This window comes from Syngnathus typhle, linkage group LG8, assembly GCF_033458585.1.
Source record: "Syngnathus typhle isolate RoL2023-S1 ecotype Sweden linkage group LG8, RoL_Styp_1.0, whole genome shotgun sequence".
Taxonomy (NCBI): domain Eukaryota; kingdom Metazoa; phylum Chordata; class Actinopteri; order Syngnathiformes; family Syngnathidae; genus Syngnathus; species Syngnathus typhle.
In genome coordinates this window covers 9,638,538-9,651,567 of record NC_083745.1, presented here as the reverse complement: position 1 = coordinate 9,651,567, position 13,030 = coordinate 9,638,538, and the positions used below count along the sequence as shown (strand labels likewise).

The 13,030-nt window shown below is 49.3% G+C and overlaps 1 protein-coding gene and 1 long non-coding RNA gene across 2 annotated transcripts; one reads left to right on the top strand and one right to left on the bottom strand.

Annotated features, from left to right (window-relative positions):
• Positions 1-622: 622 nt before the first annotated feature.
• Positions 623-3,998, top strand: irf2bp2a (interferon regulatory factor 2 binding protein 2a). The gene is made up of 2 exons (XM_061285140.1): positions 623-2,628; positions 2,897-3,998. The coding sequence occupies exons 1-2, from the start codon at positions 1,794-1,796 to the stop codon at positions 3,613-3,615; spliced, it is 1,554 nt and encodes a 517-aa protein (XP_061141124.1). The 5' UTR covers positions 623-1,793; the 3' UTR covers positions 3,616-3,998.
• A 1,987-nt stretch (positions 3,999-5,985) lies between these two features.
• On the bottom strand, positions 5,986-12,626 carry LOC133158560 (uncharacterized). Its single transcript, XR_009715238.1, has 2 exons — positions 12,362-12,626; positions 5,986-7,794 (listed from the first exon to the last, which is right to left on the bottom strand). It is a non-coding gene; the product is annotated as an uncharacterized LOC133158560 (long non-coding RNA).
• Between the last annotated feature and the right edge of the window lie 404 nt (positions 12,627-13,030).

Below are 13,030 nucleotides of genomic sequence, written 5' to 3'. Positions count from 1 at the left end.
GAGAATGTGAGGATGAGGAAACGTCGTTTCGACTGTAGGTTTTACCATCAGAAATAACTCGCCGACTCCCTGCAGGGACCAAAACTGTGCACGGGTTAGGGTTCATTCACATGTTGGCGTTTTCACAAATGCAATCATCTAAGATCATGTGGTAAGAGCATAATTATAGTGCAACATAACTTCTTGATTTGGTTGGTGGAGAGGCTTTGAAGGAAGCCAGCGTGCATGATTCACAGATCCAGGCTTCTGGCCAAACGGCCTCACGTCCCATACATGGGTGAGGCGGATGAGGGTATGTGACTAAACATCTTGCTTCCTTTTTTCCAACGTCACATGGACTTGCACGAACACATCCTGCTTTGTGTCTGCAGGTTTCAGACGCATTGCCTCACCCAAAGCCTGAGGCGAAAAGCTGCAATGAGTTGGAATGAGTGCAGATGAGAGGGAGGAATCTCAACTACTGAGGCGCTCCTCCGTTTCAAACCTGCACTTTTACTTGAGGGGGTTTTGGCACAGTTGCACTATGCGACGACATGTCTGATACCCCCCCTTCCACTGAGTAAAACCACTAACAGTGCAGTGAATCACCTAGCTTGATCGCTGCGACCAATATTCAGATATTCCGGTACTCGTGTGAACGTCTGATTCATGCTAATCTCATTGAGTGAGTGCTTGTTTTGGAATGTGGGCACAAGGACGGCTGCGTGCGCCAAACAACATTATTAAGAAGATTATCATTTTGTACTTTATTCTTATGCAAAGCAGAGTGGGTGGTGTTGTTGTACTGGATCACATTAGTGCTTTTAAGGAGGTGTGTGCGTTTTAAACGGTATTGGAGTTAACAACACTGTCTGGAAATCCCCACCTCGTGACACAAGAGCTTCCTGGTTAATGGAGGCTCCTTTCCCCCATCTCTTATCTCCGCATGGGCAGCAGAAGCTGTGAGCACGTGTTGAGCATATGCATGCCAAAATGTAAAAAAAATCTCTGTTTGTTATGCGTGTCACATTTATTTATGGGTAAGGGGGGGGGAATAGTCTTTCTTGGGGCTTAACCCACCTCATTCACCGCACAGCGGCGAGTAGTAGTAGTAGCGGCAGCAGCACATGGTGGCGTAGAGGCGCCTCGCGTGAAGAAAAACAAGCTTAAACTCAGCCCAGAAGCGGATAAAGCTTTGAAAATAGGACAAAGCAGCAGTCAACTGGAGGAGCTGGAGAGCCGCGCTCTGACGAGTGTGTGCGAGTGTTATTTTCCATCCGCTGGCGCTCCGTTGCTTGGCTGCAGCCGCCGCATTTTTTGCACAATTTTGCAGACCTGCTGGAAAAGAAGGGATTTGCTCACAAATATGATCGCACGGCGCGGGTAAATGCTTATTTGTTTTTGTTGTCTTGTGAAATGGTTTGTAAAAAGGGCAGGGTGCGTGGCAAGAGGCTGCGGTAAAGTAGGGGGAGAGGGGAGCGCGCGTGTGGAGGGGGTTCTGTCGAAGAAATCAAGTCAATAGAAGTGGAAGCGGGCGTGGTGACGTCACTGGTCCACATTGAGCCAGTAGTACATTGAGTCAGCGACGCTAGATAGACGAGCGCCCGACTAAAGTACACATCGACATGAACTTCTCCCTGTGATACGCCACCGTCGTCACTCGCTCAGCCGGGAAAGGACCACTTTTCGGCTGCTTTTTGTCCGCACGGAACTTGCTTTTTAACCGCGTTCCAAAGAGGTGGGGGGGAAAGAGAGTGAGGAGAGGAAGAAGAGCACATTTCGGGTTGGTTTTCAGGGGGTCGACGACGAGCGCCATGTCGTCCGCGGCGGTCGCTGCTTCTTCCAGGAGGCAGTCATGTTATTTGTGCGACCTGCCCCGCATGCCCTGGGCCATGATTTGGGATTTTACCGAACCCGTGTGCAGGGGATGTGTTAACTACGAGGGAGCGGACCGCATCGAGTTTGTCATCGAGACGGCCCGCCAGCTGAAGCGGGCTCACGGCTTCCAGGAGGGCAGGTCTCCCGGCCCCGTCAAGTCGCAGCTCTCCGGGAAGGAGATCCAGGCGATCAACCACGCCGCGGCGGCGGACCCGGGCTCGCGGCCGCCGCAGCCGCTGGATCGCTACCCTCTCTCCTCCGAGCGACCCCCCAGGCTGGGTTCTGAGTACCAGTCTGGACGTCAGGCGAACGGCATCCCCGTCCCCAATGGATTTCCTAAGCCTGACGAGCCGCCGGAGCTGAACCGCCAGAGTCCCAACCCGCGCAGGAATAGCGCGGTGCCCCCGAATCTTGTGCCTTTGGTGAACGGGAGCATGGCGCCCGTGCACGCCGTCAACGGCAGACCGGGCCAGATGGGACTTTCCTCCGCTCTGGCGGCCGGTAGTCCCGCCGAGCTGGGCAAGAGACCCGCCTCGGTGTCCAGCAGCGAGCACGAGCGCGACGGCAAGGAGAAGCACCGACCCGACAGCCTAACGCCGGAGATCTCGGACGGCCACAAAGGCAGAGGGGAGCCCGACTGGATGGGCAAGGGCAAGACGGTGCGGGACCTCATGGCTCTGCACACGTTCGACAGCCGCTTCAAGAAGGACCATGCGGCCATGCAACAAAGGGCCATGGGCTATGATGGCAGCGCCTCGGCTTCCAAGTCAGGTAGGCAGTAGCAGCACGTTTAGTTTGTTTGTTTGTTTGTTTGTTTGTTTGTTTGGTGTTATTAGTTTTAAATAATAACTAGAATACCCTGCCATGGTGTTTTATCTGTACCATGTGACCCCTCGCTATATACACACACGCACGCACTCAAAGGTAATGTTTTTTTTGCAGCCTGTGATGCCGCCACATACATGTTTTCCACTGGCTGTACATGTGCTTGTCTGAGCAACTCATCCACGCTCTCTGTTTAACCCTTTCCCACCTCCAGACAGAGGAAAACACCCACGCAGCATGAAGAGAAAAGCGTCACCTGAACCCGAGAGCGAGGGCACGGCCGCCAAGCTCAACGGAGAGGCGCAGCAGTGGTTACCTCCGCCTTCCGACGGACTCAAAATGCCACCGGTCCCCCCTCCGAGCTTCGCCAACCCCCCTTCCACGATATCCCCCCACTCCCGCACCACCCCGCCGGAGGCAGCCCAGAACGGCCAGTCCCCCATGGCGGCACTCATCATGGCGGCAGACAATGCGGGCGGGAACAGCTCCCCCAAGGACGCCAACCAGGTCCACTCCACCACCCGCAGGAACAGCAGCAGTCCCCTCTCGCCCTCCTCCATGAGTCAGAGGAGGCTGGCGCAGAGAGATGCATCAGGTGCAGGTACCCCCCACGTGCCAGGCATGGACCAAGTGCACCCCCAAAGCATTCCGGACTCCTCGGTGCCGGGCAGCATACCCCTGTGCTGCACGCTGTGCCACGAGCGTTTAGAGGACACCCACTTTGTTCAGTGCCCGTCTGTGCCCTCTCACAAGTTCTGCTTCCCCTGCTCGAGGGAGAGCATAAAGCAGCAAGGCGCCACGGGTGAAGTGTACTGTCCGAGCGGGGAGAAGTGTCCCCTGGTGGGTTCCAACGTACCGTGGGCTTTCATGCAGGGGGAAATTGCCACCATCCTGGCAGGAGACGTCAAAGTAAAAAAGGAGAGGGACCCTTGATTTGGTTCCAAGCCGAGAAAACGAGTATAAATATATAAATATCACATACATACCATTCAAACAAACTAACGGACTTGTACATATTGGACCCAAGGGAAGAGTATACTTCGTAAACATGGTTGTATAATTTTTGATTTTTGAATACATTGTGTTTCTATATTTTTGAAGATAAAGGTATGTACTCATTATAATGGACTACGTTCCTCTTTGTTGATGTTTAACACAATTCTCGATGTACTTCTAGGTCTGGTGGCAGTTCCTGTTTAACGTAGAATGTGACTAATGCTACTCTACGAGCACTTGGCAAAACTGAAATGCTTTTAGCTGTACTTGTATGCACTTGTTTAAAAATTGCCAAATACAATTTCTTGATCTTGTATGAACTGATTGTCTGAGCTTGCTTCATTCGAGTGGTTAAGGGGCGCCGGGCTGCGGACGTGCGCGGAAGGCAGGGCTCCTTTCTGCTTGTTGTGACGCCGCAGGAGGACGTAAGTGGCCTAGCAGGCAGCACAAAGGCACCCCTGTCTCTGCGCACATGACTCGTAAAAAATGAAAGCGCGCTTGGTAATAACAGGCTCATTGCCCCTCAACCCCCCCTCAGCCCCAAATTGCTTCCATTTGCGCAGCGGTGTGACTGACTGCTGCCTACTGAAATATGTGCCAAGTCATGTTCAGTCAGATGGAATCTGTTGAGTCAGTTCATGTGGGAACGTGCACCATTATCAGCGCCACCATGATGTGGCAATGAAAGTTACGCGATGAATCACTCTGATCTGCATCCGAATCTGTCACAAGAGTTGCAGCTTGTATGCAGGTTGGGCCAGACATCATTTTTGTTTTCTTCCTATCACAAGTGGCCAATAAAAACATCAGTGCAGACTGCAAGCATGAATTGGGCTGCATTTGTAGCAAAGCAAAACATATTTCCCACATTCGGTCATTCTGACAACACACTGACTGCAGGGCTCAGCCCTAATAAGAGCAGAACTCTACAAGAATAGGCAGTGTGTGCGCCCACATAGTGAGTGCACGCTCACGTGCACATGTGGCAGAATCTCAAAAGTGTAAACGGCAGGTCGCCGCGCGTGATGTCAACGGGCCGTCTCGACCCGTCCCTGCAAAATGCGAGCTGCTTATGCCGTCGTTAAATGACAAAAGGCAGTTAGTCTGCCTTCAAACGACAAGCAGACAAAGAAGTCTCGCTCGCATGTAGCTGACGCTGCAGCAAACAGACACTCTTGCTCGCAGGGCTGGGTGGGGGTGCTAGCAGCATGTGTTGATGTAGTCGGTAGTTGCGTAATTATTTGAGACACAATCTGCTTCCTGCTCATGTTTTGTTGAGCTGTCAGTTGCAGGGCTAGAAAAATGTTGCAACGGTGTGCCAACGAATGCAGTTCTATCCTTAACTCCTTCAGGGTTCATCGAAATGTTTTCCTCCATGATCATATATGCTGTCCTAGCAAACTAAGTACAAAAGTTGATTAAATCTAATATGTCCTATTAACCTCAAAGACAAAAAAGAAGATCAAATCTTTTATGATGTTCGTCTTTCGATACGTGTCATTTCAAAGACCGCCGTTTGTTTATAATCCCTTTCCGTTTACTGGTGTTCTTATCAGTCGCTTATCACTTGGACTTTAAAACCAGAAACGCAGCCTAGTTTGATAAAGGTCAGCGCTGCAGTTAGTCACACTCGCGCCATCTACCAGTCAATGTGCACTTTATTTTATGAATCAGGACTTTGACCCACTTGTGCTTCATAATGGAATGGTCGTCAAGATTAGCAATGTGTGTGCACGCGGTGGATTGTGCACTAGCACACAAAGGAACATTTGTATGCACTGTCATAAAGTGTTATCGCAACTGGACCGATGCGTGTTCGTTCACTAAAATAGCACGCGCTGCCACAAATACGGCGGTAATGTATGTGCCCAAAAAAAAAAAAATGGTGCACTGGTGGTTGTATTGGGGCTAGTGAAATGGGTTCACAGCGGAAGCGAGAATGATTAATAAGCGGAGACAAGTTAGCAAACAGTCACAAAAAAAAATCTATTAAACTATTATGATGTTGCTTTTGTTGATACTACCGAGGCATGCTGGGACGCTTTTGAGTTAATGTCTCTCTTGCCTTCATTTGGTTTTGTGCTACTTACCTTCAGGGAGTTTTCCGTTAATGTTTAATCTGCCGATGAGACCTGGCTCGGATGCTATCTTGCCACATTATTCTAAACTGACACGTCTCCGCCAAGTGGAAGCGAAACTGACGTCTCTGCGGACAAAGTCATTCATTCCGTTTGGCTGCTTTCGAGTGAGAACTTTAGTTTGATGTTGCAGCTGTTACACACACATTTGCGGCATTCTTTATCACTCCGGCATATTGTTTAATCAATGCTCATTGGCTGTTTGATTGATATATGTGACTGTTCATCAGACTAAGTAAGAGGCAAGAAGAGCTAGTCTGTTGCCTCACCGCCTCGCCTCTTAATGGTTAACTAAACTGTAGCTCGGCATGCAGCCCTTACGCAAAGATGTTGATGGGGTAAAGAGGCCACAGCTTGGATAGGTCACAGTTCATATTTGTTGTCTCTGGAACAACACTTAGAGCGAGGAGTGCACTCGCTGACTGGAAAAAGCCGACTACGTGTTTGCTTTATTCATGTGGAGGTTGCGCAACGATAACTGTGTATCGTGTTTTCTATTGTCTTGTCAATATCGTAGTAAAAACTGAACACAAACTCTTCTTATCACAGAGACACGTTTAATGTTTGGAAATATCCCTCTGTGTAATATGAGCTCTCTGTGATTGAACTGATATTTCCGAGTCATTTATGTTCCTCTTCGCTTGTAAGAATGCGCACCGAGATAAAATGATACGTTTCTGCAAAACTCACAATGTCGTCCGAGCATCGCATTTATGTTTTGCATTGCATTATTGATAGTTTTGTGGTAAAAATTTAGCCGCCTGGTTATGACCTTGTGTGAGTCCAGACTGCCGTTGCTTGGAATATGCATTTATCATCTGTCATCTGCTCAAAACATTATGTTCATAATACCGAGCTGACGGCGCTGTGGCTCGTCTCCAAAATACTTAATGAGTGGGGGAATTTTTGGTCTGAAGAGGAAGTGCATGTTTTGAAGGTCATTGCTGGCTGACAATGGAGACACGCACTAAAAACACAATGCTACAAGACGTGTTTTCATTGTGAGGTAGCACTAGTAGAATGTAATTGTGTCAAAAAGTCCAACTCAATTAGCGATGTGGTGTTTAAGGTGTATAAATCCTTGTGCAACTATAATTCCTCCGCATTTTCACCCATGGAAATATTTTGGAGCTGTTAAAGCGAGGTAAATGGGTAACGAGTGGGAGGGAGGGAGGGAGGGCGGTAGGGAATGGCATGTGCGAGACAGTGAAGTATTACATGTTGCCAGCTGTTTCACTAACCCATCTATGTTTAGCACAATAATGTGCCAAAAGGAGTATCTGGACCACATTTTCCCGCTCGCTGTAAAACCGATCCGCTTGGTTTAAATTTAGACCTGTCAGGGAAAACAAGGTCACAGCAAATGTTGTATTGAGGACACACTCACATCGCCCTCTTTTTTTCATCAATCAAAGTTCTCCTTTGGAGTCAGGCTCAGCCTCCCGCGAGGGTCGTAATGAAGGCTTCTTGTCGAGGCGCTGGAAAGGAAGGAGGGAGCGAGAAGACGGACAAGCTGGAGCTCCAACCGGCAATTAGGAGGAGCATGGCTGGATGTGTAAAACGTTCCTTCAGATTCTTGGCTGGCTTTTCAATTGGCTGGTTCGGCCATAAAAGCCAGCCACGTTAAGTTGATTACAATGCCGAGAGCCAAATGGACTTTCTCTCTCCGTGGTAGGGTTCACTGAGTTTAGCTTGGCGAGAAGACGACGTCATGTCAATCTATATTTTCACTCCTGTTCTGCAAACATGTATGTCTGCCTTATCTTTACATTTCCCTCTGACTGGCAGTTACTCTCTCACTATACGTTCTTACAGTTCTCCTTTTCTGTTGCCGTGTTGCTATGAATCAAGTCTGTGAAATGGAAATGAGGACTCTCTCTTCCTCCCTCCCTCCTGCTCTTTCCAGACATCAAACCAAGCTATGCCTCAATGTTTTTCTCAGATCTTGGAGTGCTGCCAAATCTTGTAAGTGGAGCAGCTGAGAGAGGGAGGGAGGGAGGGAGGAAGGGAGGAGAGGAAGAAGGAAAGAGGACAAAACAAATTATGAGGAGAGCGGATGAAAAATGAACATGGAAAAGAGGCGAAGGGAGAGACGAAGACAAAGAATGGGACGCTTCCAAGAGCGTTTGGGCTTTCGATCATGGCACCATCTCTTCTTTTTCTGCTGAGCAACAAGCCCAGACGCCTGGCTTGGGATCAGCTGATAAGATGGTGCATTGCTACTATGCTGCATAAAAAACAAAACAAACAACAGGATGCCTTATCTAGTGTGCATTCAAGTCTTAGGATCAGCCTGTTTTCTCCATCCGATTCTATGTACGTACACAAGATGGGCTCTCCAGCTGCCTAGCAATCACCCCGCCCACCCAATGTATGTATTTGGGCTGTGTTGCCCGGTCTCACATGCCAGACTAAAGTTAGATTTACCGCCCAGCATGAGCCAGGCTAAAAGTAAACATGTGAGCAGCAAGCACAGCTTTTCTCCAGAAGGATCTTCAGCTCTCTGCACTGCAACTTTTTTTTTTTTTAAATGAGAAACACAGGACCTCATTCGCCAAACAAAGTTTGCTTGTAAGAAAAGTACGGTACACTACGAGTTTCGTAAGATTTCACAAATCCCAGAGTTTGAGTGCTTATCTAATGACTGCGCCAATTACAAAATTATTTTACTCCTCATTCTCATATTCTTCATTGGCGAAAGCCACGCTAATTCAATGACGGCCTCTGCTGACAGGCACAAATGCAATTATATTCTCTAATATGATAAACAATAGAAGTAGTACTTTGATTTTTCATGTTACTGCGTATTATTTATAGCAATGGTAGTCTAAATATTTTAGGGTCTGCTTCTGTGGTGGTTGGGATCTGCCTTGCGTGTGTAGGTATTTATGAATCCCCGCATGTCTTTGTGTCTCCGCGCCAAAGAAGTGCACAAAGTCCATTTAAGGTAAACACAGGCGACGACGGCGAATTGTTCCAGCTTCAGTGCCATGATGTAGTAAATGGTTGGACTGTGAATGCAAACGTCGGCGGCGTGTATCTGACGAGGGAGCGGCCCGCTAGGCTGATGAATGGCTGGCTTTCTGGGGTGTGTCAGCAGATCTGCGGTGATGTATTATGGGATGCTCACAGCAGCTCATTTCCTCCCCGTCCTTGTCTGTTCTAGCCCGGCTCCCGCTTAGGGCCTCGGCCTCACATAATTATTGCCCTGTCAAGTCGGGCTGCGGTGCGGCGAGCGCGTCTTCGTGCTACAAAGATCAGCCTCTGCCACAACCGCACAATTACACTCTGGAGTTGCGGAATAAGAAAGCGCACAACTTTGCTAGCTGAGAGATCCTTCTTTCATCCTGTTGTCAGCAGAAAACAGCATCACCGTTTGATATTTTGTCACTTTTTGTTTGTATCGGTGGGATAAAGTGTGTGTCTGCACAGAGCGATTTGCTGTAGTTTTTCCTGTATGTTACATAACCAAGTATGGGAGCTATTTCTCTTCTGAGTGCTAATACTGTCATCAATCAAGGCTTCATAACGGCATTCCGTCTTGCCTGCATCTCTTGCCTTTTGTCTTTGATTTTTGGCAAACTATTGCTTCGAAAAGCACTTCTGAGCCACAGGTCATTTGGAGAGGGCAAGCGTGGCCTGTGTTTGACAGGTGGCTGCTATTATTGGAGTTGGTGATTTTGAGTGTGTTACACAACTGTGACTGGGGCCGCTTTATTTAGAGTGCTTGCAATGCTTTGCCGATTAGCTGATAACTCCGGTGATGCATTTCGCAACAGGTGGGCGAACACAGGCGGAGGGTCTCTCGATATAGCACAGAATCACCAAATGCAGTTGTGACCCATCATCATAAAAAGTCTGCTAATGACAGGTTGAGTGGGATATACCGTAGTGTAGTATACAGCGCTCTGTAATGATATAATCACAAGGCAGACAGGGCAGCCGCTCCCCTCCCTTGTCCTTCTCTTTGGCTGCAATGTGCAGGGGGAGAAAAATGATCCAATGTCATCCGGAGTGATGGAAGCTTCGCCGTTGAGCCAGAGGGATATGTTCAGTGGGGGAGAGTGCGGATATTTCTGTTTCAGTGTGAGTTGGAGTAAGTCTGGGCACTGAGCCAAGCGTGCTGATGGAGGGGAAGGGAAGGGCTCAGTGCGAGGGTGGCGGGGGGGTTCGGAGAGAGACGAAAAGGAGGGAGTCGGAGACCTTTTTGGGCTGTCAGCCTCACGAGCACACAGCTGCTTCTGGAAAATTCTGCACCCCGCCCCACTAAAGCGTCGGGCATGACATGAATAACAAGAGTGGCCGAGCCGTCCGCATGCAGCCGAGAGTTTTTCTTTTGACGCGGGCCTAACGGAGCGCTCCGAACGCACTGGCCTTGCACATAGTGGAAAAATCAACAATGAAGGGGACACCGGGGCACAATGTGGAAATGAAATCCAGGCTTTAGAGGGCTTTGTCTGGACAAGGACGCCGCCCGCACAGACCCCGAGGGCTTTGGAAAAGGCCGTGTAGCAAAATGCCAGCCGATGTGTTTTGATGGGGTTACTTGTTCACCAGCCAGTCACTAATTGGAGACTAGCAAGCCACTAAATGACTTTCTCCCAGCGTGGGGCTTTTGCAAATTTCCTCTCTGTAGTTCTGCGCTCATGCCAAGGCGACAGCAGCAAAACAAAGCCAGCATGTCGTTTCCATCGTGACCAGTAACCACTTGCCTGGGGTCTAAGTACAGCCTTTGCATCGGTGTGTGAGTGAGATGAGATAATGCTAGCCTTTATCGGCCCGTGCGGTTGTTAGCCATGCACGGCCGTGCCCGCCCGCCCGCCTGCCTGCCTGCCCGGTGTTGACATTTCCCTCCCCAGCCTGTCTGAACACATCGAGCAATGGCGGCTCCTGTCAGGCTGCGTTTACGGCCGATAGAGAGATGAGTCACACGCACTCATTTCGCCTCCGCCTCTGCCTGGCAGTGCTCTTCCCCTTAACCCCCGCCATTCCCGCTCTCCAGGCCTTATGTGTCCATGCGGCACATGGTGGATTATATAAATAGCAGGGAACGCGTGGCTCGTCGCTGACGCCTGACATTTTCATGCCCCAGCAAGCCGCCGATACAGTTGGCGCTTGGCACGCATTCCTCTCCTGGGTTTATCCATCTGTTGGTATTGAGCCCAGCCCCTCCCCCGTCCAGCCGGTTGTATGTTCTTGTAACGTAACACGAGCATCACCTCTCGCTCTATTCATCGCTACATACGAGCGTGGCGTGACGTGACGCAGACCTCGCCCTTTCCTCCGGCAATGTTTTTCTCTGTTGCTCTCTTTCGCTCACTACCGACCCTCTCTCCCCACACCACAACAGACAAGAATGCCAGCACGATAATAACAACAACGCCACACTATTTGTTTCAATTCGCCTTACATCGGCGTTCAGCCCATAAAGATTCCAAAGGGACGGAGTGTTGCTTGCTTGGTGTCGTGCTGAAAGGCACAATGCGAGCTCCGTGCGCAGGCGGGATGCTTCCTGGATGCCCGCCAACTTCCAGTAGCACAGCACTGCAGCGTGTCAATATGCCCGTTGCCACGGAAACAAGGAGTGCACATACTGTCACGTTGGCAACCGAAAGCCTTCTCGTTACTCTTCGCTGCCTTTCTTTACAAAGTTGTAGGAACGACTCTGCTGTAGATGTATCACCGCTTCCCACACACCCACGCAAGCACGCACAAAGAGATGCCTGCACCATTCAGTCACTCAGTGACTGGCGCAGGGCATGACCCCACCTGCGCAATTGTGTTTGTTGGATTAGTGATTTCAGAGCACATATTTGGACAACCAGTGATGTGGCTTTGTTCAAATTGGACAAAATCGTCTTACATGTGCTGAAAATAAAATGCAAAATAAAAGAATTATGCCCCCCACAAAGAGATTATTGTTGTTGATCAAACCGTAACGTCCTTGTCGCTGTGTGAATCACTGCGTCCTCGCACGTGTTATCAGCATAGTGATTGCGTCCTGCGTCAAGCAACCAGGCTGTGAGTTATTACCGGCAGCTCTATAGCCCTCCGTCAGGCCTTGTGAAAGAACAACCTCAGCTGTGTCGCGCAGTGCAGCGCCTCTGTTGCAAAGTCACAACTTGCAACATAAGTCATGCGTTTGAGACACAAAGTGCCGCAGCAAGCTCATCAGTCTTCCCTAAGATGCGACCTTGATCAGAGGTGTGGCGTCTCTGCTCATAGGCTAGAACTGAAGTCATTTTGTTTTGTTTTGCGAAAGATACACATGTGGGATACAGCAATGCACAACTTTATTTAAAGCTTATATTTGGTAGTAGAAGGTGTCACAGATGACCTTTTCATGGCAATTTTTTAAACGGAGGCAGTGATTGATTCGCTAACCAGGTAGTGTTAGCTAACCACTGGCAGGTTTGCAGACCCCCTTCAAAATACCACCCTGTATACCGACGTGAGATGTGGTGCGTGATATAAATTTATAGCGATGTCGAGAGGGGAACTGAAAGTCAGCTAGTTTGGTTTGAAACAGCATCCAAGAAACTCACCTCGGCCCGTTCGTCGCTTCTTGCAAGTTAACTTGTCTCTCGTTGCTGTTCCAGTCGCCACATTGACAGTCCTACTATCTTACACCATCCTACTTGATTCAGAAAGTCAAACAGGTAATCGTATTAACAGCTCTCATCGAGCTTTATGGTCCGCATTTGTTGTTTATTGCCGTCCATTCAATTCACTCCCGTATTCTGTGTATGTGTCTGAAGGACAGTTAAAGGTTGTCTCTGTCACCGGGCATCTTATCCATGTCTGGCTCCATCAGCTCGTATCACTGGAGGTGAAAGGTTCGGTGCCAGCTATATATAACCGTTAAATCCTCCCCACAATTTTGTTTGTGCCTTGAGTGGTGTTGGAACAGCTGCGCGAGTGTCACAGCTTGCCTGGGGATGCAGATCAAAGTGCTGATATGGTTTGTTATTTTGGGTTGTGTGCTGCCCTGAGGTCCCAAGAAATCTTTTTGGGAGCATGGCAAGATGGCTGCAGGGATAAGTGGTTCTGCGGCCAAGGGGATCTCAGCTCAAAGGTCCCCCCAGCATGCAACGTGAGCCCAACTGCCACATGGGATTGTGCAAATTCTGAGGGCAAAGAGAACTGCTGACATTGCCAGGCACAGACGTGACTGCACAGACTGGGCGGGATCAAGTCCTCAGCTCATGACGGAG